Source organism: Lygodium microphyllum, chromosome 21 (genome assembly GCF_053477565.2).
Source record: "Lygodium microphyllum isolate KBCC chromosome 21, Lygodium_microphyllum_v1.1.10, whole genome shotgun sequence".
Lineage (NCBI taxonomy): Eukaryota > Viridiplantae > Streptophyta > Polypodiopsida > Schizaeales > Lygodiaceae > Lygodium > Lygodium microphyllum.
The window spans coordinates 132101339-132127779 of NC_141155.1; the positions used below are offsets into that span (position 1 = coordinate 132101339).

At 45.7% G+C, this 26441-nt stretch overlaps 1 protein-coding gene across 7 annotated transcripts in view; it reads left to right on the forward strand.

The window, feature by feature from the left end:
* ATXR2 (histone-lysine N-methyltransferase ATXR2) overlaps positions 1-26441 on the forward strand; it is a 247580-nt gene that overhangs the window by 100635 nt on the left and 120504 nt on the right. For 4 of the 7 annotated variants that reach the window (XM_087661181.1, XM_087661180.1, XM_087661183.1 and 1 more), the window contains 2 exons: positions 14234-14568; positions 14728-14840. In XM_087661181.1, coding sequence (XP_087517307.1) covers positions 14234-14568; positions 14728-14840 — 448 coding nt within the window. The remainder of the gene's footprint in view (positions 1-14233; positions 14569-14727; positions 14841-26441) is intronic. The other 3 variants (XM_087661179.1, XM_087661178.1, XM_087661182.1) reach the window with 1 other exon arrangement.

The window sequence follows — 26441 nt, forward strand, 5'->3', positions numbered from 1 at the left end:
ATTAGTACTCCAATATCTACTAGCATCAATTGTCACCTAGTGTTGGACATTCTTGTCATTGCTGAATCTTGTAGCCCATGACTTTTGGTTGAAATTGAAGGGCATGCTATTAAAGGGCCCATAGTGGATGGTGGATTAGGAGTGAACATAATGCCTAAAACAATACTTTTAACATTAGGGCTTACAATTACTTGACCCACCCGTTCTGCCATTAGCGTAGTAGATATTCGGGAAGTGCAATCCATGGGATTGGTTGAAGGGGTTCTAGTGCACATACAAGACCTCCAATTCCATATGTCCTTCCTTGTAGTAGACATTCCAGCCATGGAAGGACCGTAACCACTACTTTTTGGCCACCATGGTTGCGCATAGCTAGGGTATGCCAAGATTGGGACATAGATGAGCTCTGTATTAAGCATGCCAAGGGGCTAACACCATTGCAATTAGAGAAAGGGCTAGACTCTTCTTTTGTTATGGTACCTATTGTGGAAGTGGTCACATCCACTTGACCAACTAGCCCCTAGTCCTTAGATGACTTGGTCCTCTTAGACTGGCTAGCAGCATTTTCATGCAATATGGTGCAAATAAGCAAGCTTCCCCTTTCCACTCCATTCAAATGAAAAAGAGTGACCATTGCAAAACTCATATAAAGCCTTAGTTGTAACACCTCATTTGACTTTCAAAGATGCCTCTAAAAACCTAGAGCTTAGTATCACAAATGTAGAAAACTCTTCATATAAGGCAAACAATCACTAAGAGGATAGCACCAACATAGAAAGTATAGAGTACCCTGATTCAAAAAACCTCTACCTAGAGAAATCTATGGGATCCCAACTCGAAACTTCCTTGGATTTCGGGCAGATTGATCATTGGGAATTAGACACTCTTCACTTTGATTGTCATCGAGGCAAAGGATGCCATCCCTTGCTCAAAACATGTCCAACACGGCAGAAAGCACCTTCTCAACATGAATCATTAGGAGCACTAGTAAACTGACCGTGCCTTTTTCTAAAGAACCTAGAATTGTAGACATGCATGCTGAATATGGTAACTTACCAGCATCTTGGCTGAGGGATACTATTGCAACACAGAAGATTGATGATACCCTTGTCCATGATCAGCAATTCTTATACAGGTAGTAGAAGAAGGTCAACCATTGGAGTTGGAACGATTCCAAGACATGCTATGGGAATACAACATTGGCAACCTAGAAGTCCCAAAACCCATCTTGCTAGCAGCATGCCTATGGGAAATCCCTTCTCATCTTGAAAAGTTAACCTCTTTTTATCACTCCTTCGGAATTTTTGCATGGAGCTACGAGGATCTTCTAGGTATTCATTCTCAATATGTCCAACATTGTATTTCACTCCACAGTGATGTCCGTCTGGTACAAGGGCGTGCATATAAGCTTAATCCTAAATATGCATTAGAAATCAAGCAAGAATTGGATAAAATGCTCGACGCAAAAGTTATCACCCCTATATAGAACTTAGAATGGCTTGCACCTATCGTAATTGTTTCTAAAAAGAATTAAAAAATTCGAATTTGTGTTGACTTTTGAGAATTAAACGAGGCCACAATCAACGATGGCTTTCCCTTATCTTTGTGATAAAACATGGATCTAGAGCATAGCAATGACTATGGAGGATGGAAGTCGATAACAAGACTCATAGTGACATAGACAAGAAGACAAACTATTGCTCAAGTGAATTAGGTTCCAAGATGTAAGCTTGCACTCATAAACACAATCTTGAGCTAACTATGACAGAGACACAGAACGAAGTACAAAGTACAAAATAGCATTACATTGAAAAGTAAACCAAGTACATGTCTTAATAGCTTTTCAGCTTCTCCACTCTCCTCACCATGTATATGGGATTCAGGACATCTCTTCCTGGAGCATACATCATTTGTTATTTCTCAGCACCTCCCCTCAAATGATGAGTCCCTACACTTGTTGGCTTTTGCTCCCTCACATGATAACATGGCTTGGGAGACTAGCTCATAGGCTGCTTAGTCAAGTTAAAGCTTGAGACTTTATATGTTTGGCAAGGGTTTTTACAAAGCAAATCCACTATGGAAACAAATTTCTTAGAACAATCTGTTGGAGTTGTTGATGGTAGTGGAAGCATCTTCTTCTTCTTCTTCATTCATGAATTGACTTTGGTGGTGGTCATTTTGCATCTGTTATGCTTTTTTCTTGTGGAAACATTCATTGGCTATATGGCGAGTCTTACCACAATAATGACATATCATCTGACTTTTGTTGTCAGTGTTGAATCCTTGACCTTTTCCTTTGGGTCCAATAGCTCCTTTGGTGTATAAGAGATTTTTGCTTGAGCTGGTCTCTTTTACATCTTTGCTTTTAAATTTGCTTTCTCCATCAAGCAGTGAGTGCTCAATGTCTTTGAGTGAGAGACTGGAAACATTACTTAGTGTTGAAACAAGGTTCTCATACGGTTCATGATTAACACTGGCAAGTAGCACTGCTATTGCCTTATCCTCATCAATGTTCTTTTTAAGGGTTGCTAGCTGAGTTTTAAGGCTCTTGAACTTATTGATGTGTACAACCATAGATGAACTGTCTTTTACATCCAACTTATAAAATTGCGTAAGTAATTTTACCTTTGAGTTCTTTGCTTGTGCACCAAAGATTTTCTCAAGTTTTTTGCATGCCTTCTTTGCATCCTTGATGCCAGAGATGTGGTGTAATACATTATTTGATAGACCCCAGGCAATAATACCTAGAGCTTTGTTGTTCATATTCTTCCATGCTTTTGTTTTAGACTGGTCTTGTGCAGCATCTTTCTCTTTAGCATCTTCTGCATCATCTTCTTCAAAGAGATCCCAGAGGTCTTTCCTCATGAGATGATACACGGTTTTTTCTTTCCAGGTGTGGACGCCTTCATCATTAAACTTTGTTGTTTGCTCGAGTTCAGTTATCTTAGAAGGAGGTCTTACCATGAGAACACTCAGGTAGTAAATTGAGACTTACAAATGGATTTGAACAATAAGGCTTTAAATCATTACACGTGCTGAGAATAGACTTTTGAGTAGCTGAGGTAAAATCAGTGAATGGCTTGTTCATGAGCTAAATACACAGTGCCAAGAGATACTGATTGAGTATCAGGAGATACTATTGATGTTGAGTCTTCTTGTTGAGCTAGATGTTGTTGACTTGATTCTTTCAAATCTTCAAAAATCCTCAAAGACTTGTCCTCCTTGTTGATTAATTAGTGTCATTGAGTAGATGAGAGTTGCAAGGGGTCCCTTGAGTCTTCCAACTAGCAAGGATAAGCAAATAAGGTGAGAAATGAAGCTTAGTCACTTTTTGGCTTTGGTGGATTGTGATTAGGGTTCTCAACCCCCGACTGGCTTTTCGCCTGTAGCAGCACGTACACATAGTCAAATGACGAAAGATTTGATGGAGAGATGGCCCATATAGTAAGCTTCAAAATGCCCTATGCTTGCAGGGAGAATCGTGGCGTGTGCACGCAGTAGTAGTGGTACGAACAGAGGTCGGCCCAGTCTGGACAGATTTGACGAGTTTTCATAATGCTGGAGGTATAGTGCACGAATGTTAGCAACTAAGGTGCCAGAGAGAAGCTCCAGGAGCAGGAGAAGAAGTTTGCAGAAGAGATCTCAGTGAGATATTGCCTGTATTGGGAGATTCAGGGGCTCCAAGATGAGTGGGTGCAAGTTGGCTATGGTGGCCAAGTAGAGATGTGTGAGAATGAATTAGGAGATGAACTCATACACTTGTCCTGAGCTGGAGCTGAGCTGTGAGAAGTTGGGGAAGCAGGGAGAAGAGCAAAAACGGATGTTAAGCCATGTTCGATTGGCTCTGATACCATGTGACAAAGAGCATAGCACTGACTATGGAGGATGGAAGTCGATAACAAGACTCATAGTGACATAGACAAGAAGACAAACTATTGCTCAAGCGAATTAGGTTCCAAGATGTAAGCTTGGACTCATAAACACAATCTTGAGCTGACCATGACAGAGACACGGAACAAAGTACAAAGTACAAAATAGCATTACATTGAAAAGTGAACCAAGTACTTGTCTCTATAGCTTTTCAGCTTCTCCACTCTCCTCACTGTGCATATGGGATTTAGAACATCTCTTCTTGGAGCATACATCATTTGTTATTTCTCAACAACCTTACATCGATAGAGTATTAGAAGATGTAGCTAGTCATGCTCTCTACGGTTTCATGGATGGCTTTGGTGGCTACAACCAAGTAGACATACATATAGATGATCGGGCAAAGAACCCTTTGTCACACAATGGGGAACATTCCAATATAACAAGCTTGCTTTTGGGCTAAAATCGTAATCTTCCAGCCATTCCTTAACAATTTCCTTCGAAAATTTTTGGATGATTTTTTTCTTTTCTTAGTTGACAAGGGAATGATGCTGCTCGAAACGTTGGAGTTACATCTTCAGCAACTTGAAAAAGTATTTGAGTGATGTAGAGAAAGGGGACTAAGACTCAATCCAGGTAAGTGTCATTTCCTTGTAACCAAAGCAACTTGAAAAAGTATTTGAGTGATGTAGAGAAAGGGGACTAAGACTCAATCGAGGTAAGTGTCATTTCCTTGTAACCAAAGGAACCTTGCTTGGCCACATTATTTCAGCTGATGGTCCCACCCTTGATCTCGCCCATGATCCGAATAAAATAGTCACCATATTAAAGATGCATATCCCCACATCAACAAAGGCAGTGCACTCATTTCTAGATCACACTGGATATCACCATCAATTCATGAACCTATATGTATATATTGCCCATTCTCTTTCCCGACTCCTTAGTCCTTCATATCCCTTCAAGTTGTCTTTTGAAACTAATGAAGGCGTCAAGTATCTTAGACGACACCTTAAGCACCCATCTTAATCACCTGTGATTGGACCAAGACCTTCCATGGTCTCATAGATGCAAGCCTTCTAGCAGTAGGAGCTACCCTCACACAAACTGATTCCTCGGCCAACATCGATTGCCTTGTCTACTATGCTAGTCATTTGCTTAACAAGGTTGAACACAATTACTCCACAACTGAGCAAGAAGCATTGGCTATTGTTCACGCTTGTCTGAAATTTTGACATTATCTTTTAGGAACCCACTCTATCGTGATTTCAGATCATCAAGCTTTAAAATATTTACTTAATAATCTCAACTTTCTAGTCATGTTTGGAGATGGTTGCTACTTTTGCAAGAATTCAATTTTGAGTTATGGATCAGTTTGAGAAAACACCATAATATGGGTGACCATCTTAGTCATGTCATGAGTAGAGAGACACCATTGTCTGAAGGTCTTGACCCAGATTGTCGAGACGGCACGCGCTTCAAAATTACTTGCTTGCACTTCCAAGTAGATGTAGTATTGGCTTGGTGTAGGGATATCACAAACTTGTTGACACATGGTTCATTTCCGCACCAAGCGTCCGCAACGGACAAGTGTCGTTTTCAACTCAAGAGCCTCCTATATCAATTGTGTGGAGGAAAACTTTATCACCGAGGCCCAGACATGGTTCTTCGAAGATGTGTGCACCCCCATGAAGCTGAAGATCTTGTGTTAGATGCTGGAGGTAACCACTACTTAGCTTATGATACCACTTTTAAAATCTTACAATCTAGTCTTTGGTGACCTAGTTTGTTCCAAGATTGCAAGCAATATGTTGAAAATTGCAACGCTTGGTAAAGATGTGGATCCAAGCCTACAAGGAGTATCTACTTACCACTTTATGTCTCCATTGTGTGGTGGCCATTCGCTTAGTGGGGCTTGGATTTCATCGGGTCAATCTCACTAACCACCAAGAAGGGTAACAAGTGCATTTGGTCGTGAGCAACTTTGCTATCAAGTGGACCAAAACCTCTCCCTCTAAAGACGCTATCGCCTCTATAGTTGCAACCTTCCTCTACTTCCAGGTGTTCTCTTGTTATGGTTGTCCCCTTAGTATCATGGTGGACAATGGCACACACTTTAATACTCTTATCAATGATCTTCTTAGTCGTTACAAGATTTTCCATCGGCAACCTTGTGCCTATTATCCACGTGCCAATGGCCAAGCAAAAAGCACCAACAAAACATTGTGTCATCTCCTCCTCGGCACATGTCACTCACATCCCTAACATTGGGATGAGGCTTTGCTTTTGGTTGCTTATGGGCATACGATACGACTCCAAGCCCTCCTTGCGCTTGCATGTTTTGGAAGAAACTTGCATTCATGTTGACTAAGCCTTGAATGCCGTCTAACAATAGTGGAAGGCTTGGCATGATTGCCACCTTCAAAAGCTGAGCCTTCACATTGGAGACCTAGTCCTCATCTACAATGCTAACTACCTTCCCAAGAAGCCTAAGTTAGTTCTAGGATGGGAAGGTCCATACAAAATCATCGATATACTTTTCGATGGAGCAATGGCATTGCGAACACTCCATGGCATGTCCCTACCCTTGGTAAATGGGTCTCGAGTAAAGACGTATCTCCTTGAGCCATGAAATTCTTGCTCTCATCTCTCTCTCTCTCTCTCTCACACACACACACACACACACACACGTGCAAGAAAAAATAGTATCTCCGTACCCTATGTACTCTCTTTCTCTCTCTCTCTCTCTCTCTCTCTCTCTCGTGCGCGGATGCACACACAAAACAATTGTCTCGCCATACCTCTATGTATTTGCTTTTGCAAGTATGCCCATGACTTCACCTCGCATATACATTGCATGTACCTTTATTTATTATTATTTAAGAAGGAAGAGCAAAAGAGAAAGGGAGAAGGGACCACTCCTATGTGCTCTACCCCTTGCCTTTCCCCGACCTATCCCCTGACTGCCTTGCTTTCTACCCACCCTCGACTGACCCACACCATATCCCCCACCTTGCCCCTTGTCCTTGCCTTTCGATCCACCCCCTGACCCTTACCACCCACTTGCCCCCGACCTCACCTACTTGTCTTGCTCTTCCAACCCGCCCCACCCTCGTCACATGGACCTGCCCCACCCTGTTGACCCACTGACCTATTTGCTTTGTCCTCCCTTCGACCCACCCCAACATCCAACATTTGCACCTTGCCCTAATTTAAAAAAAAAACAAAGTAGAAGAAGAAGAAAAAAAGAAAAAGAAAAAGAAAAAGAAGAAGATTCAGAAGAAATAGAAACAACAGAGAAAATAAAAAGGGAGGGGGGGGGGGCAGTAACAAGTTGTTCTACGTTGCCATGGAGTTGTAAACGAGCCTAGTTGCACCATTTGTAGAGCCATTTGAGGTGCTTGACTTGAAGGTAGCTTCCATGTTGTCTATGGTACGGCGAGTCCTCTCTTCAAGGTCACTACCACCTCCTCAATCTACACTTTCAATGGAACTTCTCAATTCTCCCACAAGTCACATAGTCTTCACCGCTTCTCTAGAGACATGCGCCACTATTGAGTATGTTCGTTTTGTGAGCATGCTTGGCATTGGCCCTTCTCTTTGGCCTACTCGTGGTGATTCGATATTCCTCCTGTCCCGTCCCATTGGCCCAACACAAAATCCCTCGGGTGCCCCTCCCAAACTTCTCTCCACACTTTAGGAAGTCCGGGGATCTTCATCCCATTAAGAGGACAATGAGGACAGTTCCTCCACAGATACTTCTACGAGCACCACTGGTGACATTGGCTAGGGTTGTCATGTTTGATGGCGTCTAATTAGTACAATCCGATACTAGTACGGTACTAATTGGAGTAATAAATCTTAGACTTACGTCCGATGCTTCAACTTGGCTTGATGTGGACTCTCCTTTAAGCCACTTCTTGAATTCATTTGATACGACTATTTTTTGGAGCTTGTTGTGCGAACATCATAAATAAGGTTGTCACGTCCGATGGCGTCTAATTAGTACCGTCCGATACTAGTACGGTACTAATCGGACTAATAAATCTTGAACCTACGTCCAATGAAAAAAAGTGTGTATATAAATTTAATACCTAAACTGAATGTTGGGACTCAAAGTAATACACTTTAAACATTTAGAGACTTTATGCTAGGACTTTACATATTAAGAGCTTGAGAATAGAGAGGATGGCCGATGGAGAGCTTGAAAGTGGAGGTAGGGTGGAGATATGGCGAAGGAGAGCTTGAGGGAGTGGGGTTAGAGAGCTTGAGCAGAGAGAGTTTGAGAATAGAGAGCTTAAAAGTTGAGCTTGAAATTTGAATTTGAAATTAGAGAGGGAGAGAGTATATTGCTAGAAGGGAGGAGAGAGAGAGAGAGAGAGAGAGAGAGAGAGAGAGAGAGAGAGAGAGAGAGAGAGAGAGAGAGAGAGAGAGAGAGAGAGAGAGAGAGAGAGAGAGAGAGAGAGAGAGAGAGTCATCCCCGTTCCATCCCCAAGACACTGGATACACCGTCTACCTCTAAATCTGATCATCAGAACTCTTTTGCCGTATTAGCTGATTTTTTGGATGAGGGAGTCATTGACATTCTAGCAGAAAAGGTTAAATCGAGGCTAGCTTTGCCTCGTTCTTGATTTCTTTTTTGAATACACATGAAGATAGCCACGTGGAATGTGCGAGGCATTTGTTCTCGCCATAAGCAACATGCCATGTGGACTGTATTGCATGAGAATCAGTGGGATGTCTTGTGTGCTGTTGAGCACAAGAGTCACGGTGAAGCAGGAAAAGTTGTGGATTGCCATGGGTTTCGCTTGTTTTATGCAGGGACACATGCCATGCATTATTCTGATGTGCTTATGATTGTACATGAGAAATATCAGCCTGTTCTTATTAAAAATGATGTACATGGCCGTTTCGTGGTGATTGAAGCTTTATTTGAAGGAGAGATCTTATGGTTACTTGGCTTCTATGCTCCGAATGATCCTTTATCCCGCCGAGATCTTTGGAATACTTTGCAGACCTCCTTGTCACTTGGCAGACGGGGTTTTTTGATGGGGAATTTTAATATGTGTGTTGATTCTTCACAATCCACATAAGAGCATTCGGTGATGGACACTCCGGAAAGTCGTGTGTGGAACACGTTTGCTCTTGCCATACTTAAGCAAGATCTCTGGTCTTGGCTACACCCTTCTTCTACAGGGTTTACTTTCCATTCTGCGCAGTATGCAACTACATGGTTGTGGTTGGACCGCATGTACATTATGCAGAATGATGATTTTCTTTCTAAGATGTTGGAAATGAAAGTGTTGCAGCAATATGCCTTGTCGGACCATTTCCCTCTACAGCTTGAGATGCTTGCACAACCCATTGCACCTTTTAAGCAATTTCTGGATAGACTCCCTTTTGCGTTTCAACTCGTCTTATTTGAAGCATTCAATCTTTCGGGGCTATATGCAGCAATTGATTGATAGATTCTTATTGGACTTCTCCTCTGAGGGCAATGCTTTGTTTGAATGATTGCTCTCTAATGTGCAACGGGTTGTTCGGCAGTATGGGATCCAGCATGCCTCTCTTTGTCGACGCCAGTGGCAGCAGAAATACATCATCTGGAGTGTCCACCAGCAGAGAACGAACCAAAGCCAGTAAGTCCTCTGTTGCTTATCTTCATTGTTCTTGTGACCATATGTTGACCAACATTAGGTTCCTCTTCCTTGTTCAGTCTTGACATCTAGGGTTGAGAGGAGGCTTCTACTCTTTCTTGGTATTCTACCGGTTTCAGCACTTATCTTTGATATCAGCCTCCCTTGTTGTACCTTCTTCTCTACATTGCATGATCTCATTATCTTCGACATCAGCCTCCCTTGTTGTACCTTCTTCTCGGCATTCCATGATCTCATTATCTTTGTAAAAGGCGCTTGAGCAAGTGAACAATTTTTCCACGAGAGACATTGTCCAAGTGGCACATGCTACATGCGCATTCTCATCATGTAGCATACTACTATGCATGTCATTGTGTAGAGCACACGGATCCTGAGCTGTCTCCACTAGCAGTTCTTCACTACCTTACCAATACCTCCCTATTCTTCATCACCCTTTCCCTCATCATTGACATCCTTGAGAACCTTTGTTTAATGCCTTGTCCTCTTTGGAGTGACTACTTGAACTTCCTTGGTAAGATAACCATTGTCTTTGTAGTCTTGGTAGGCCATTGGGCAGCCGGCCTGCACCCTTTGTCTGAAGCCTTGGCTACTTTGGGGTGGGATGCCTTGTGGTGAAAATTGGGCTTAAGCTTGAAGAGTCCCTTCTTGATTCTAGTTTTGGGTGCGAGAGGCGGTGTCGAGCTACAAATTCATTGCGTCTTGATCAGCTCTTTAAAACAGCTCCAAGACAACAAATTACCAAAAGTTTCATTAAATGGGGAGTGGTTCTAGAGAATTTCTATGTCCCACATGCAAAACCCCTTTGGAAGGATCCTTCCATGTCTATAAATAAACAAGCTGCCCATCATTCAGCCTATTCTTTCTCCTAGGTTTTAGCCATTAGTCCTCTTCCACTAGTTGTCAAGTCCCTAGAGACTATAGCTACACGGTCTACAGTCGTCGCCCAACCTCCCACTCCTATCGGCGATTGGTTTCCATCATCTACATCAAGTCTTTTTTGTATTTTCAGCACTTTTCTTCACCACCCTTTGTCGAGACTTGTGGTTATTGCACTCAGGATCCATATCCTATGGACGACACACATTGATACCTCCCTCAGCTTGCTCCCATGAGAATCACTGACTATTGGACAGCTTTGCCCTTTGAGCATTTTGTACATTCTCTCCTTCATTTACAACATTGATTCATTCACTTTGAAGTCTTCTTTCTTCTCTGTTTGTGTTTGTGTTTTTGAGTTTTGTGCTTTGCATTTAGGGTTCGAGTTTTGCACGTCACAGCTTGAGTCTTTTGCTTCAGTCTCGTTGTACTTTCTGAGTTTTCTTAGTGCAAACCCTAGCATATCTTCACTCCCCTTTGGGTAGGAGACTAACTAACTTGTTGACATGCTGCATGATATCTATATGGAACTTATGATCTCGTGAAATATTTGTTGTAGGGAGTTCTTCACCTCATCCTAGTAGGCGAAGAAGAAGGTTCTGGTTAGCCCATCCTCTCCGTTGCATTTTTGCCCATCTTGTGATTGGAATGTGTGGAAAGGCTCCTCCTCAAGGAATGGAGAAAGAAGGAATGCCCCATCTCCGTTGTCACGAGGGAGGGGATGTAGTCTCACACCTACTTCATGCATTGAAACACTGGAGCAGAGACAAGCTTTTGGTGAAAAAGCTGTCTATAGAAGTTAGTGGCTACTTTGATCACCTTGCACTTTCCACACCTAGAAGGAAGCTAATGTGCAAAAAGAGAACTTTGTCCTCCTATCTTCTAGGCTCACAAGAGCTGTTTAAGCCCACAGCTCCTAGGTGTGGAGGATGGGATCATGAGGAGACTCCTATAGTAGCTTTTGTATGGCTGCTAAGTCCCATCGGAAGGCCTTCTCCACCTCCCAACACTATTTTTGGGCATAAAGGGTTGCCTCTTGAGACAAATCTTACTCGACTGTCCTAGGGCTGCTACTTCCTCCTTTGCAATCCCTCCATCCTGTGGCCACTCCCTAGTCCATAGCTGCAATTTGCCTCCTCACCTCCTCATGCTCGAGGTTGAGTAGAATATGATAGGAGTGGGGATCAAGGGCTAAAGTGGGGGTATCCAGTGTGAGGAGAATTGGAGCATGATCTCAAAAGGTGGTCCTTGCTAGCTGAACCACCTGCCCTTCCCATATGCAAGCCTACCCCCACATAGAACTTGTCTAGCCACTTTTGAGGGATGTCATCTAGCCTCCCATACCCCCAGTAGAAGTTTAGAGATCCATCTTGCCTAGGTAAAGCTAGGTCCCTCGAGGCACCATGGGCTTTTACTACAAAGATAAAATCCTCCCAAGCCTCTTGCTACTCATTTGCCGACCTTGGAAGTCTAAACCTTGGCCCTAATGGTCTCCATATTGTTGATATAACAATCGAGGAGTCCCAACTAGCAATCCACTCAAAATCCCATCCAAGAGCCCGTGCATGCGCAAGCTTTCATGGGTGCATACACTTTAAGGATCTCAATGCATGCATCCCCAATGTCTAGCTAAAGCCATAGGACTCTATTTGCAACAATTGTTTCATGGTCCCATGCATAGGAAAGAAGATTTGGGCCAATAGAAGTGCATACTTCACGACTTTTGCCATGGGTGCCAATAGACTCATAGAGTAGTCCGAGTAGATATGAGAACCACCTAGAAGAACCTTACCCACTATGCTGGTTTGGGAGGGTGTGAGTTTATGCTCATGTAGCCTGCATGAGCCAAGCTGAGAGGCGCGCATTAGAGGTTTGATGGTATTGGGAAGCCTAGGTGAATGGCCACTCAATCACATCCCTTGATAGTATCCAGCATGGTGAGGCATGGAGGAGGATACTAAGGTGTGGGATCTCTACTCTTGTCCACTAGTTAGTGTCCATCACACACGTCAGCCACTGCTCCAGGAGTAACTCCAATGTTGACTCTTCAAGCCATTGAAAGACATGCTCCAACACTTGGTCCCTTAAGACCTCCACCTGGCTCTATGTCCAATGTTGATGCTTCAAGCCATTGAAAGACATGCTCCAACACTTGGTCCCTTAAGACCTCCACCTGGCTCTATGTCCAATTTTTACAATGAGAAGTCTCAAGGAGAAAGGAGTAACTTAGCCCTGTTGGGAGGGGCCAACATGTATGCCGTATCACCCCATGAGTTGTGGATTACAAAGATCCCCACCTCTAAAGGCATAGGAACTCCCCATGACCAGCAACTCTCATGTATGTCAAGGGGCTGCAGTAGAAGACCTCTTGTTGTAGGAGGTGGCTGTCGAGAAAAGGTGCTGCCTGCTGAAGGGGCAGAGGTACTAGATGCACCATGTGAAGGCCCCCACTCGACTAGTGTTAGGGTCGAGGGCACGTGGGTGAGGCTTATTGTGTCCTACTGGTGGAGGTCTAGGTTGTGTTGGGGGGAGTGGGTGTGCTGGTAGGGGGTGGGGGTAGGGTGTGTGTGTGTGTGTGTGTTGTAGTTGAGTGGAGAATGGAATCCTTTGGAGGGGGCTCCATGGGGTCCCTGGGGGGAAGGGGGGGTGTGCAGTTTTAGGGAATGGAATGGGAGGGAGGGTGGCATGTCAAAGTGGAGGGCGGATGTGGGGGTGTAGGGTGGTGTGACAAATCAAGGGGTGGGGATGCGGGTGGGATGTGTAGGTCGAGGGGCAGATGGAGGGCTGCGATGCGCTTCTGTGGTGGGGGTGGCTGCTGCTGCAAGGGGTCTTGCTGGTGGGGTGCCCCAGTATGACCACCCACCCTTGGCTGAGGCTGCTGGTGCTGCTAAGGGTGCCCAGGCCGTGTCTACCCCCTACCCCAGCAATGCTGGACTCTGGTGAGCTGTCATCCTCAACCTGTGCAATCTCCTGCTCTGTGGCCATATTCCCAAAGTGTGTACACTCTGATTGCCTGAAGCAGCAGGGAAGTACGGCGCAGGGCAGAGACAGCATGGCATAAGCGGTGGGAGGCACATGAGAAAAAGTTGGAGGTGGGGGGGTGCTGTAGCTGGCTTTGTGTGGAGGGGGCAGTACCAGGGCAGGTAGCCCAGGGCAGAGCAGGTAGCACTAGGACCAGAGGGAGGTGGTGCAGGCTTCAAAAGGGGAGGCAGTGGGCGGCAAGGAGGGAGGAGTGGCAGGTGGAAGACCAGGTGACAGGCACAGTGTCAGCAGTGTTAACGGGAGGGGGGACAGTTCACATCATGTCCCAAGAGCAGGCAATCAGTTCTGAGAGTTATGTAAAGAAGTAATGCTTTAGAATGCTACAGATATGTACATGGAGAATATCAGCATTGGTAAGCCATTTGCAATTTAAAAGTTCTGGTAGTCTTAATTTATTTGCCACTGATTTAAGTTTCGATATTCTGAACTGGATCTTTAGTCTGCAGGAATGGGTTATTTTCACATCAACACATGATGATATGATCTTATTGATATTTGGGAGTAATGGGAGACAGTAAAGTCATGGAGGCAACAGCTTTCTGATATGTTTGCATAAAACCTTTGTCAGCAGCCTTATCTAAGCATATTTGCATTCTAATAATGACCTTGACAATGTTTCTAAAGTAAAAAAAACAGGTATAAAATTTAAAAGATAACTGGGTATTTAATTAGTGTGCACTGAGTGTTGATTCTGTGTGAACAGTTTAAAGCGTGATATTGGTTTCATACTGTTTTGGCTTGTACACAAGATCCTGGCAATCACAAGTTCTTCATGTTTGCCTGAGCAGGGTTATGCTTTGGTTTGCAGTTTTTGCTTCTGCTTCATTGGCTCAATAGAGATGCAAATTGGTAGGCACCTTCTTTCAGCAAGGCAGGAAGAGAAACATACGAGCTCTGACAGTGGTGAAGGTGCATCAGTGAGTCTGGATGCACGATCAAGCTCAGATTCTTTTGATGGGGATAATGTGGATTGTATTGAAGGGAACACAGGGGAAACTAGTCTCCCATTATCTCTTATTGAATCACTTTTGAGTAAGAGCTTGCAGCTCCCTTGGTCAGATCACTTCACATTACCAGTGGTTGTCAAGTGTATTGGTGGCTGTGAAGATGAATACTTTTGCAGGTACAAACTCAACATGTTCTGTTAAAGCAGAACGAAAAGCTTCTAGGCTGTACTAAGTGAAAATTTGGCTACAGAATTTATTGAATTTAGTAGCCTGCCTTTCTGCAGAGTATTAGCAAGTTATAAGCAGTAATACTGATTTGTTAATCCCTTTGGCAGTGATACGTGTGCAAAGTCAGCATGGGAATCCTTCCATTCATTGCTATGCACAGGGCCAAATTCACTCTGCAAGGATAAGAATATGTTAAGGAAGTTTCAACACCATGCGGATGGTATGCATAGCCTATCAAATTGGTCCTTCCTGATTCAACAATTATATTCACTTCCAACAGAAGCCTATATTTGAAATAAGATGCATCGTTTTAATTGATTCTTATGAGCAAAAAAAGAAATTGCAAACTGTGACTGAATGTGACAGTTCATGTTTTGTGATTGGCTTAGTGTAGCTTGGTTGAAGGCTATTGTAGAAACAGAGTCAAAGTGACTGGGTACAGTGTGTGAATACATGAATGCAGCATGTAGAGCTTGGTAGCTTGAGAAAGCAAAGTAGCTCCGCAAGGCTAGGTAGCTGTGTGGTGCTTGTTCAAAACAGGCCTGAAATATCTGATAACCGGAACTACAAGTTGTGGTTTGGATAACATCACATGGACACATATCTTTAGATGTGATATCAGCATAGAATTATCAGCATAGAATGCATAAAGCTACATTCCAGTTGTTGTGTGTGGGTGCCCATTTGGCACAAGCAAAATGTGTGAATATATGATGCCCACACCAAAAGGTCATAGCTGCCAGGAACAGAAGGCATGGGTAACGGCATAAGCATGGAGGGCCCATTCGGGGACTGGAGGAAACAAGATGACCACCCCAAGTTTAATTTGGTAGCATGTTTGGGCTTGATCTCTATTGCAGACTCTATCAGCTTGCAATGTGCTGATGTCTTTTCACATCACCAGACAGGTTTTCTGGATCCCTCATGGATACTGTGATTTGTGGGGCAAGATCTCGATACAGTTGCAGGGCCGATAGCCCTTTCCTCCCCTTGATTCAAATCATCCTTGGCAGGATTGGAGTCTTGTGGTTGACTGAGCCTCGAGGATGCTTCAGTTAACCAGATATCTCACCTCACAGTTAGAGACCACCATTGGTTGGTAACCAAGATGAATGCTGTCTGGGGGCCACATAAAAACAAGGCATGGTGGAAATTGATTGCTATGGAATAGTGGCTCAATAAGACTGCTATGGAAGGGTGGCTCAATAAGACTCCATTCACATGCAAAGTTTTTCTTTGGAGAATGCTTATACTACCATTGTTTCAAATGGCCATTGTTTCTTTTGTACTACCATTGTGGAATCTTCCTGCCATAGATTTACTTTGTGCCCATTAGCCAAGAAGATCTGGTCGTTCTTGTCTAACATTTGGAGAGCGGTGGTGGGACCTTTGCTGTGTCCTTCTAATTGGGTCTTTAGTAAGGTAAGGTATCCCACTTCAGTCTAGCCACATATGAAGATTCTGTTTCATTTTCTTAGGTTCTAGGGCTGTTGGCACAATTGGGTCATCTAGAATGCCTTGAGCTGTCATCCTCTTGTTCATCGGTCAGATCTGAGTGCTCACCTGCAGTTGAGGAGATATTTGCTGGCCCACATGGTTTCTATGAGGTTGTGCTCCTCTCTGCTTCGGCACAGGATTTCCTTCTCCATCAACCTCCTCTTTTCTTTGATAAGCAGTTGGTACATGTTGTTATGTTTGCTCAAGCACGCCTGTCCAGTATGGGTGGAACTGGGCCCTTCTTAATGATGTAATGACTTCAGTGGGTCACATGCTACTGCCCCAAGGCTGAAGGCAGCAAAATGAAATAGACTGTGTATGCTTTGGAACCCTGCGAGAAAGAGACCCAATTGGTTGTGCTTACATTGCACTGGTATGCGACCTCTTTGGTTTCGGCTCAAGTGGGGTACCTTTGCCGGCCACTACTCCTGTGGCCAATTGGGTCGTTTCATGGCCGAATGCCTACACAAAAAGACTACCTTTGCAGATCAGCCCATGGATAAGGACCTGAACATGTCCCCCACCTTATGCAGAGCAGCAAATGATTCAACTTAGTCAATCGAAAGGCAAGAAACCAGCTCCTTCTACAGATCCAGAAACCCAAGGATGGATGGAAGGCCAATGTAATAAGGGAAAAGCGAAGGATACTTCTGTGCCTTCAACATCTACCGACCTTCTGCTTCGTAGGATCCCCTTCGCACTTACTGATGTCACGGAGACAAATCATTTGATGCACCCTTTATAGGAGCTCCTACTATTGTCAAACACATGCCAGGCTTCAAATAGCAACTGCAATATCAACGGTTGTACTGGTTGCTGTGTGATCGTGGCCCATAGAGAGAGGAGCTACGTCCCCCTAAAGAGAGACAACAACATAGCACGCTTGTGACCCTGTAGCCTAGCTGACTTTTGATGCTACTGGTAGAGTTGTCATTCCATAGGATCACCAGTACCCAGGTTCCACTTCCCACACTGTAGATGTGCCTTCATCTTCACGGGCCGAAGAACGGAGGCCCAACCCCTTTGTGGTGCGGGGGGGATTTCTTTGAAGACATTGTGCTTGAGACTTTAACAGCAAAGGCATAGGCCGAGGCATCAAAATCTTGATCTCTTGTCTGTCTAGTCCCGGGGTGCCTCTTGCACTCTCATCTTTTCCAGATTACTAAACCCATTGTATTTGGTTCACATATGATGTCCTAGCGCCTGCACTTTGTAATGTACCTTTTTTTCCTAATTAATACAATTACCTTTTACGGAGAGAGAGAGAGAGAGAGAGAGAGAGAGAGAGAGAGAGAGAGAGAGAGAGAGAGAGAGAGAGAGAGAGAGAGAGAGAGAGAAGAGCGTGGGGAGATGAAATGACGGAGAGAGAGAGAATGGCTGGCCCGTTGCACGACCTGTCGTCGGTTGTCTGGCCCGTCGCTTCCATCGCCTGACCTATCCGCCCCTGTTCGCGCCTGTTCGGACCCGTCCGCCCTGGTTCGCGCCAATCCGCCTTGGTCCGCACCCATTTGCGCTTGTCCGGCCTGGTTCGCGCCTGTCCGCCCTACTTCGCACCCGTTCACGCTTGTCTACCCTGCTTCACGCCGTCCGCTTGCATTGCGGGCCCTGTTGAACGTTGCCTTGTCCCTGCCCTCCTCCGTCGACTGTCCAGCCTTGCCAGATTCACCTGTTTCTGCCGCCCTGACGCCCTCTTGCCCTGACGCCCTGTTTCTGCCGCCCTACCCGCGCCGCCCTGTCAACTTAACCTCTGCCGCGGTCCGAGGCGCCGCCTGCGTGTGCCCCTCCTTTCGTGCAGAGGCGCCCAGCTCCTGTGAAACCCTAAACCTGACCTTCGTCAGAGAGGCAGCGTCCGGGATCGCGTGCCCTCTGCTCTGTACACAGAAAGAGAGAGAGAGAGCGAGTGTGTCGGTCAGTCCTTCTGTGAGATCAGTTCGTCACACACGATGGCTGGTTTGGATCTGGATTTCCTAGACCAAACGGTGGCAGCACTTGGCCCGGACTCTGATGCGGAGGAACCCGAGGATATGGTTTCGTGCACTGAAGAATTGCCCCCGGGTCCTGACATCCAGCCTGTGGGCAAACGTACCAAGCACACCCCGGAAGAGATAGGCGTTACTCCGGATCGTTCCTATGCGCAGGTTGCTTCGGATCCGGTGGACTCTCAGGAGGTGGACTGGGAGCATCTGTTGGAATTTGCCAACACTCTGCTTGGTGAATATGTTCAACACAACCAGGAAGCCTTCTCTGCCTCTGCTCCAGACGATGTTCTGGAAGCTACCGTTGAGCCAAAAACTGTCCTGCGCTCCTTTTCGGTATTTTATGATCGCACGGTGATACTCTTCTTCACCGGTCGCATCCCGCTGCTTTCCCGTATTCGCCAATGGCTGCAGAGTCTGCTACAAGGGGAATGTGTTGAAGAGATTTTTGTTGGATCCCAGGGTTTTTTTGAGGTCCTTTTGAAAACGGAGACGCACCGTGCTACTATTCTGTCTAAACTGCCTTTGTTTTTTGATCGTCGGTTGGTTCATGTGGTTCCATGGCGCCCGATGGCAGATTTCCAGCGCCTCCTGCAACGTGAATGCCCTGTGTGGGTAGAAGTGGAAAATTGTCCGGCTGTTTATTGGCCGCTATTAAAGGATGCTATGGCCACTGTGGGCACGGTTTTGGTCCCTCCCAGTCTCAGGGCTGTGAATCGCAACCGCTTGTGCATGTTATGGGATACTGCACGGAAACGGCCTGCATGGTTACGCCTCAATTGCGCCGGCATGCATCCGTTACATTTTCGTTTGAAATGGGGCAATTTTGCTGGCCATTGTTTTTCCTGTGGACAGTTGGGGCACTTTATGGCTGAATGCCCCGAGCAACAACACGTTTCAGATACAGCTCATGTTGCTCCGCCCATGGAAGATATGGTGTGTGATGCTCCGTCGTTGGATCCTACCCATCCGCCCCAAGTTCTGGCTAAAGGTAAACAACAGATTTCGGGTATGGATTCCCGTGCTACTGATTGGGTTGAAGTACGCGCCAAAAAAGGCAACAGGATTGGTGCAGGCATGGAGAATACTGGGCCTTCTACCTCACACGATTCCATGCGAACATATATGCGCAGGAAGGAAATGATTTCGTCAGAGCGCTCTGCTCCTGCTATGGTTTCTTCAGCCCCCCGCCATCAGCCCGCCAGGAAAATGTATTCGGATCGTCTCAAGGGTCCATCTGCACAGCTGGCCTTTGACACCAGAGGCAACGTCATTACTCCGTGGGACCGTCGTTACCCACGTTCTAACCTCAAGCAAGCCGATATGCCGTCAACTTCCAAATCTGGTCCTCAGAACTCATTTGCGGTGTTGGCAGATTTCTTGGATGAGGGAGTCCTGGACATTCTCGCCGACAAAGTCAAATCGAGGCAAGCTGTGCGTCGTACCTGATTGGGTTTTGTTTACACATGAAAATTGCCACGTGGAATGTGCGAGGAATTTGTTCTCGTCACAAGCAACATGCCATGTGGCCGGCATTGTATGAGAATCAGTGGGATGTCCTGTGTGCTCTTGAGCACAAGAGTCACAGTGACGCCGGTAAAGTTGTGGATTGCCATGGCTTTCGTTTGTTCTATGCAGGAACACAGGCCATGCGTTATTCGGGTGTGCTCATGATTGTACATGCCAAATATCAGCCGGTTCTTATTAAAAATGATGTTCATGGCCGCTTTTTGGTGGTTGAAATCTTATTCGAAGGGGAAATCCTATGGTTACTTGGCCTCTATGCTCCGAATGATTCGTTATCTCGCCGGGAGCTTTGGCAGACTTTACAGACTTCCTTGTCACTTGGCAGACGCGGCTTCTTCATGGGGGATTTCAATATGTGTGTTGATTCTTCCCAGTCTACATCGGAGCACTTGGTCATGGATGCGCCGGAAAGTCGTATGTGGCACGACTTGGCTCTTGCTGTTCTTAAGCAAGATCTTTGGTCCTGGCTACACCCGTCTTCTCCAGGCTTTACTTTCCATTCGGCTCAATATGCCACAACATGGTCGCGGTTGGACCGCATATATATCATGCAGAATGATGATTTTCTGCCTGAGATGCTCGAAATAAAAGTGTTGCAGCAATATGTCTTGTCAGACCATTTCCCTCTGCAGTTCGAGTTGCTTGCACAACCCATTGCCCCCTTCAAGCAATTTCTGGAGAGACTCCCTTTGCGTTTCAACTCCTCCTACTTAAAGCATACTATTTTTCAGGGCTATATGCAGCAAATGCTTGACCGATTCTCCTTGGACTTTTCCTCTCAGGGCACTGCGTCATTTGACCGATTGCTCTCTAATGTGCAGCGGGTTGCTCGGCAATATGGGATCTATCATACCTCTCTTTGTCGGCGCCGTCGACAGGCAGCGGAGGACTTGCTGCTTTTGGTTCGCTCCCTACTGATGGACACTCCGGATGATGCATTTCTGCTTGCACTGGCCCTGCGGGTGGCCGATCTTATTAAAGAATTCCAGTTAAAATCGTATCAGCAGGCCAAATTGCAACATCTAACAGAGACCTTGCAAGATAGTGCATGTCAGACCCATAAGTTCTTTCGAGCTCTCCATGCCTCTCCTGCTCGAGAGAATTTGACCAGACTCGAGGATGCACAAGGCCACCTTATCCTGGATCCCTAGACTATTGTGCATATGTGCAGGAATTATTTCCGTGACCTTCTCGGTTCTGCTTCTCCTCCGTCAGCCCAAACTACTCAGGCCCGTTCGGTCTTTTATGACCTGGTCCGCAATCAGTTACCGCAGGATATGCAAGCTACTCTGGAGTCAGATATTGGTGAAGCAGAGGTTATGGATGTCTTGTTACACTTGCCCAAAGATAAAAGTCCGGGTTGGGATGGTCTCCCCAATGAGTTCTTTGAAGCTTTCGCTACCCAACTGGCGAAACCATTGCAGGCTCTATTTCAGCAGGTGTGGGAAACGGGGATCATGCCTCCCTCATGGAAACAAGGTCTTATTAAACTGCTTCCAAAAGTTCCTTCGCCATCTAAGTTGACACACTGGCGCCCCATTTCTTTGATGGGTTCCATGTACAAAATCTTTTCCAAAGTAATGGCGAATCGGCTCCATAAGCATCTCCCTGCCCTTGTGCACCCTCTCCAGTACGGTTTCATTAAGGGCCGAAATATTCTACACAATGTCTTGAATGCCCAATTGGCCATTGATTATGCCCGGCATTCTAATCAGGAGGTGGTGTTGGTTCAACTGGACCTGGAAAAGGCTTTTGACTATCTGGACTGGTCTTTTGTTGCTGACCTTATGTCCGCTATGGGCTTTGGTGCTCGGATGTCTCGTCTGATCTACACCATTAGTGCTGCGGCACCTTCACGAGTCATGCTGAATGGAGGTGTTACTAAGCCTTTTGTCCTTGCCCGTTCTGTCAGACAGGGGTGCCCTTTGAGCCCTTTATTCTTTGCCCTTGCGACACATCCAGTTCTTTCCATGTTATCACATATGGCCGCCTCTTCCCAGCTGGCCGGACTGTCGCTTCCTACAGGGCAACATTTCATTAGCCAATCCCTGGCGGATGATACTTTTATGGTTTTGCGTGCGGATAAGGATAACCTTCGAAAAGCATTGGATGTTTGGGGTCTCTTTGGCCAGGCGTCAGGCCTTCGTATCAATCCGCTCAAATCAGCCATTCTAAGCTGCACGGAGTCGGATTTGCAGTCCTTAGACTGGCAAGGTCTGGTTGTTCCTCGAGGTTCCATTGTCAAGCATCTTGGATACCCATTGGGGGTTGATGTTCCCCCGAAGCAGTTCCTGCAGTGGATTTCTCAGAAGATGATGGCCAAGTTTATGTACTGGAAGTCTCAGGCCTGGCCTTTTCGTGTTCGCCTCAAAGTAGCCCAGATAATTATGTTGCCAATGATCACATATTTCTTGCCATTGTTGCCCTGGACTCCTACGACTCTGAATGCTCTCACTCAGTCTATTCGCTTCATGCTCTGGAAGAAGGACTCATTGAATGCAGGTATTTCCTGGATCTCGTGGTCGCATGCGTGCACCCCCAAAAGCATGGGTGGCGGAGCTATATTAGATGCCCAAACCCACATGCAGGCACTCCGTTGGTCCCTTTTCCGCGCCATGTGCTCGGATGATCATCATCCGTGGGTCGCTATCGCCCGTTCTTTCCTTGAGGGTCATGGGCTTCGGCATGGCAATACCCGACTCCGGAGTTCTTGGTGGCACGTTCTTAATGCGGATTCGCGGTTTTCCAGTTCTTCTTCATCGTTGCTTACTCATTTGGTGTGTTCTTGGAAACATGTCCTTCGAAAGGCTCAGTGGCACCCAACGGAGGATCGCCTGGCTACTAACTCTTTTCAATTGGAATTACTGGCAGTCTCGCGTCTACTTTCGTGGGAAGGTAAACATGAGCTTAGACCACAATTCAACCGGATGGCACGGTTGGGCCTGTCTTCAGTTGCGGATGCCACCCTTGCCAGTCGCAATGTGCTTATCTCGTTTCGTACTGCTAGGAGGATTTTCCGGATCCCCCGTGGTTATAGGCCTTTATGGGATCAGCTCGTGACGGTGCTCCAGAACAGACAACCCTTTCCTGCTCTTGCTTTGGATCATCCCTGGCAGGATTGGGACCTACAAGGCTGGCTGCCTTTCAGCAAAGCTTCAGCTAATCAAGTGTATCATCTCCTGATTAAAGACAATCAATGGCTAGTTACTAAAGCAAATGCTTTATGGGGATTGCGTAAATCCCGCTCGTGGTGGAGGGTCACTGTGATGGAGGGCTGGGTTAACAAGACACCCTTTAAATACAAAGTCTTTCTTTGGAGAGTGATAATTGGGGGTCTTCCGCTTGCTTCGGCTCTTTCCAAGCGACGAATCTCCAATGGCACCTGTTTATTTTGCACCACTACTATGGAATCCGCCCGCCACCGATTTATATCCTGCCCCGTTGCTAAGAAGGTCTGGTTATTTTTGTCGGCCATTTGGCGAGGGGTGGTTGGTATCACACTGCGCCCCTTTGATTGGGTTTTGGGCCAGCCTAAATACCCTTCTCCCGCACAGCCACATATGAAGCTCATGTATCATTTTCTTCGCTACTGGGGCTGTTGGCATAACTGGACCATTCGGAATGCTTTTCTGTTTGACTCCGCCCATAATGTTCAGCGACATATTGTAAGGCTTAAGGGCCTCTTGTATTGGCAGTTAGCTCTTCTCCATCGTTCTGATTTGCTCTCTACGGAGGACTTCTGTCCTTGGCATATGGCAATTTCCTCCGCATCCTTGCAATGAAATTGTAACTTGTAGTACTTAGCACCTCTTCGCATGATGACTTGTATTGTCGTCATGTATCTTGTAATCAAGTAATCTTGTATTTTTTTCGTAATTAATACAATTACCTTTTACGAAAAAAAGAGAGAGAGAGAGAGAGAGAGAGAGAGAGAGAGAGAGAGAGAGAGAGAGAGAGAGAGAGAGAGAGAGAGAGTTGGCAGCAGCTTACTGACGAACAGAGGCTGTAGACACCTACGCACAAACAAAGAAAGCAGATCCGCCTCTGTACACAGAGAGAGAGAGAGAGAGAGAGAGAGAGAGAGAGAGAGAGAGAGAGAGAGAGAGAGAGAGAGAGAGAGAGAGAGGCCTGCGCCGTTTCTACCTCCCGTGAGCTCCTGGCTCAGCATCTGACCTGCACAAGTGGTGATACAACATGGCTGGTTTGGATATGGCTCTTATAGACCAAACGGTGGCAGCCCTTGGTCCCGATTCTGATACAGAGGAACCAGAGGATATGGGTCCTTGCACAGAGGAGATGCCCCCTGGTCCTAACTTCCAGCCTGCGGGCAAATGCATCAAGCATACTTCGGAAGAGACAATGGATCGTCAGGAACGTTCTTATGCTGAGGTTGCCTCTGATTCTGTGGATTCTCAAGATGTTGACTGGGAGCATTTGCTGGAGTTTGCCAACACTCTGCTTGGCGATTATGTTCAACATAATCATGAAGTGTTTTCTGACTCTAGAATTGAAGATGTTATACTCTTCTTCACTAGTAAGATCCTAGATGCTTTCGTGTATTCGCCAATGGCTGCACAGTTTGCTACAAGGGGAGTGTTGAAGAGATTTTTATTGGGCCCCGAGGCTTTTATGAGGTGTTGTTGAAATCTGAGAAGCATTGTGCTGATCTCCTATTTAAACTGCCATTGTTCTTTGATCGCCGTTTGGTCCATGTTGTGCCATGGCGCCCAATGGCAGATTTTCAGCGCCTGCTTCAACGTGAATGCCCGGTGTGGGTTGAAGTGGAAAATTGTCCGGTTGTCTATTGGCCACTGTTAAAGGATGCCATGGCCGTTGTGGGCACTGTTCTGGTCTCCCCGAGCCTCAGGGCCATGAATCGTAACTGTTTGTATATGTTATGGGACAGTGCTCGGAAAAGGCTTGCTTGGTTACGTCTTAATTGCTCTGGCATGCATCCTTTGCACTTTCGTTTGAAATGGGATAACTTTGCAGGGCATTGCTTTTCGTGCGGAAAATTGGAGCATTTTATGGCCGAATGCCCACAGAAGCAACCGACTTCAGATGCTAAGCATGTTGTGTTGCCCATGGAAGATATGGTGCTTGATGCTCCATCGCAGGATGCAACCCAGCCACCTAAAGTTTTGGATAAAGGTAAACAACATGTTTCGGGTTTGGATTCCTGTGGCAATGACTGGGTAGATGTACGTGCAAAAAAAGATAAAAGGTTTGATGCTGGCATGGCGGATATTGTGCCTACTGCTTCACAAGATTCCATGCACACTTATATACGCAAGAAAGAAATGTTGTCTTCAGAGCACACTGCTCATGCTATGGTTTCTTTTGCTCCCCGTAATCAGCCTACTAGGAAAGTATATACCGACGGTCCAAAGGGTCCACCTGCTAAGTTGGCTTTTGATACTAGAGGTAAGGTGATTAGCCCATGGGATCGTCGTTATCCCCGTTCCATCCCCAAGACAGTGGATATACCGTCTACCTCTAAATCTGGCCGTCAGAACTCTTTTGCCGTGTTAGCTGATTTTTTGGATGAGGGAGTCCTTGACATTCTAGTAGAAAAGATTAAATCAAGGCAAGCTGTGCCTCGTACCTGATTTCCCTTTTTGAATACACATGAAGATAGCCACGTGGAATGTGAGAGGCATTTGATCTTGCCATAAGCAACATGCCATGTGGATTGTATTGCATGAGAATCAGTGGGATGTCTTGTGCGCTGTTGTGAGCACAAGAGTCATGGTGAAGCAGGAAAAGTTGTGGATTGCCATGGGTTTCGCTTGTTTTATGCAGGGACACATGCCATGCATTATTCTGATATGCTTATGATTGTACATGAGAAATATCAGCATGCTCTTATTTAAATGATGTACATGGCCGTTTTGTGGTGATTGAAGTTTTATTTGAAGGAGAGATCTTATGGTTACTTGGTCTCTATGCTTCGAATGATCCTTTATTCCGCCCGGATCTTTGGAATACTTTGCAAACCTCCTTGTCACTTGGCAGACGGGGTTTTTTGATGGGGGATTTTAATATGTGTGTTGATTCTTCACAGTCCACATCAGAGCATTCAGTGATGGACGCTCCGAAAAGTCGTGTGTGGAACGCGTTTGCTCTTGCCGTATTTAAGCAAGATCTCTGGTCTTGGCTACACCCTTCTTCTACAGGGTTTACTTTCCATTCTGCACAGTATGCAACTAAATGGTCGTGGTTGGACCGCATGTACATCATGCAGAATGATGATTTTCTTCCTAAGATGTTGGAAATGAAAGTGTTGCAGCAATATGCCTTGTCGGACCATTTCCCTCTACAACTTGAGATGCTTGCACAACCCATTGCACCTTTTAAACAATTTCTAGATAGACTTCCTTTGCGCTTCAACTCGTCTTATTTGAAGCATTCAATCTTTCGGGGCTATATACAGCAATTGATTGATAGATTCTTATTGGACTTCTCCTTTGAGGGCAATGCTTCGTTTGAACGATTGCTCTCTAATGTGCAGCGGGTTGTTCAGCAGTATGGGATCCCCATCATGCCTCTCTTTGTCGGTGGCTTCGACAAGCAGCGGAGGAGTTACTGGCTTTGGTTCGTTCTCTGTTGGTGGATACTCCATATGATGTATTTCTGCTGCCATTGGCGATGCGTTTGGCTGATCTTATTAAAGAGTTTCGGTTGAAATCTTATCAGCAGGCCAAATTGCAAAATTTGACTGAGAATTTGCAAGATAGTGCTTGTCAGACTCATAAGTTCTTTCGAGCTCTACATGTATCTCCTGCTCGAGAAAATATGACCAGACTCCAAGATTTAGAAGG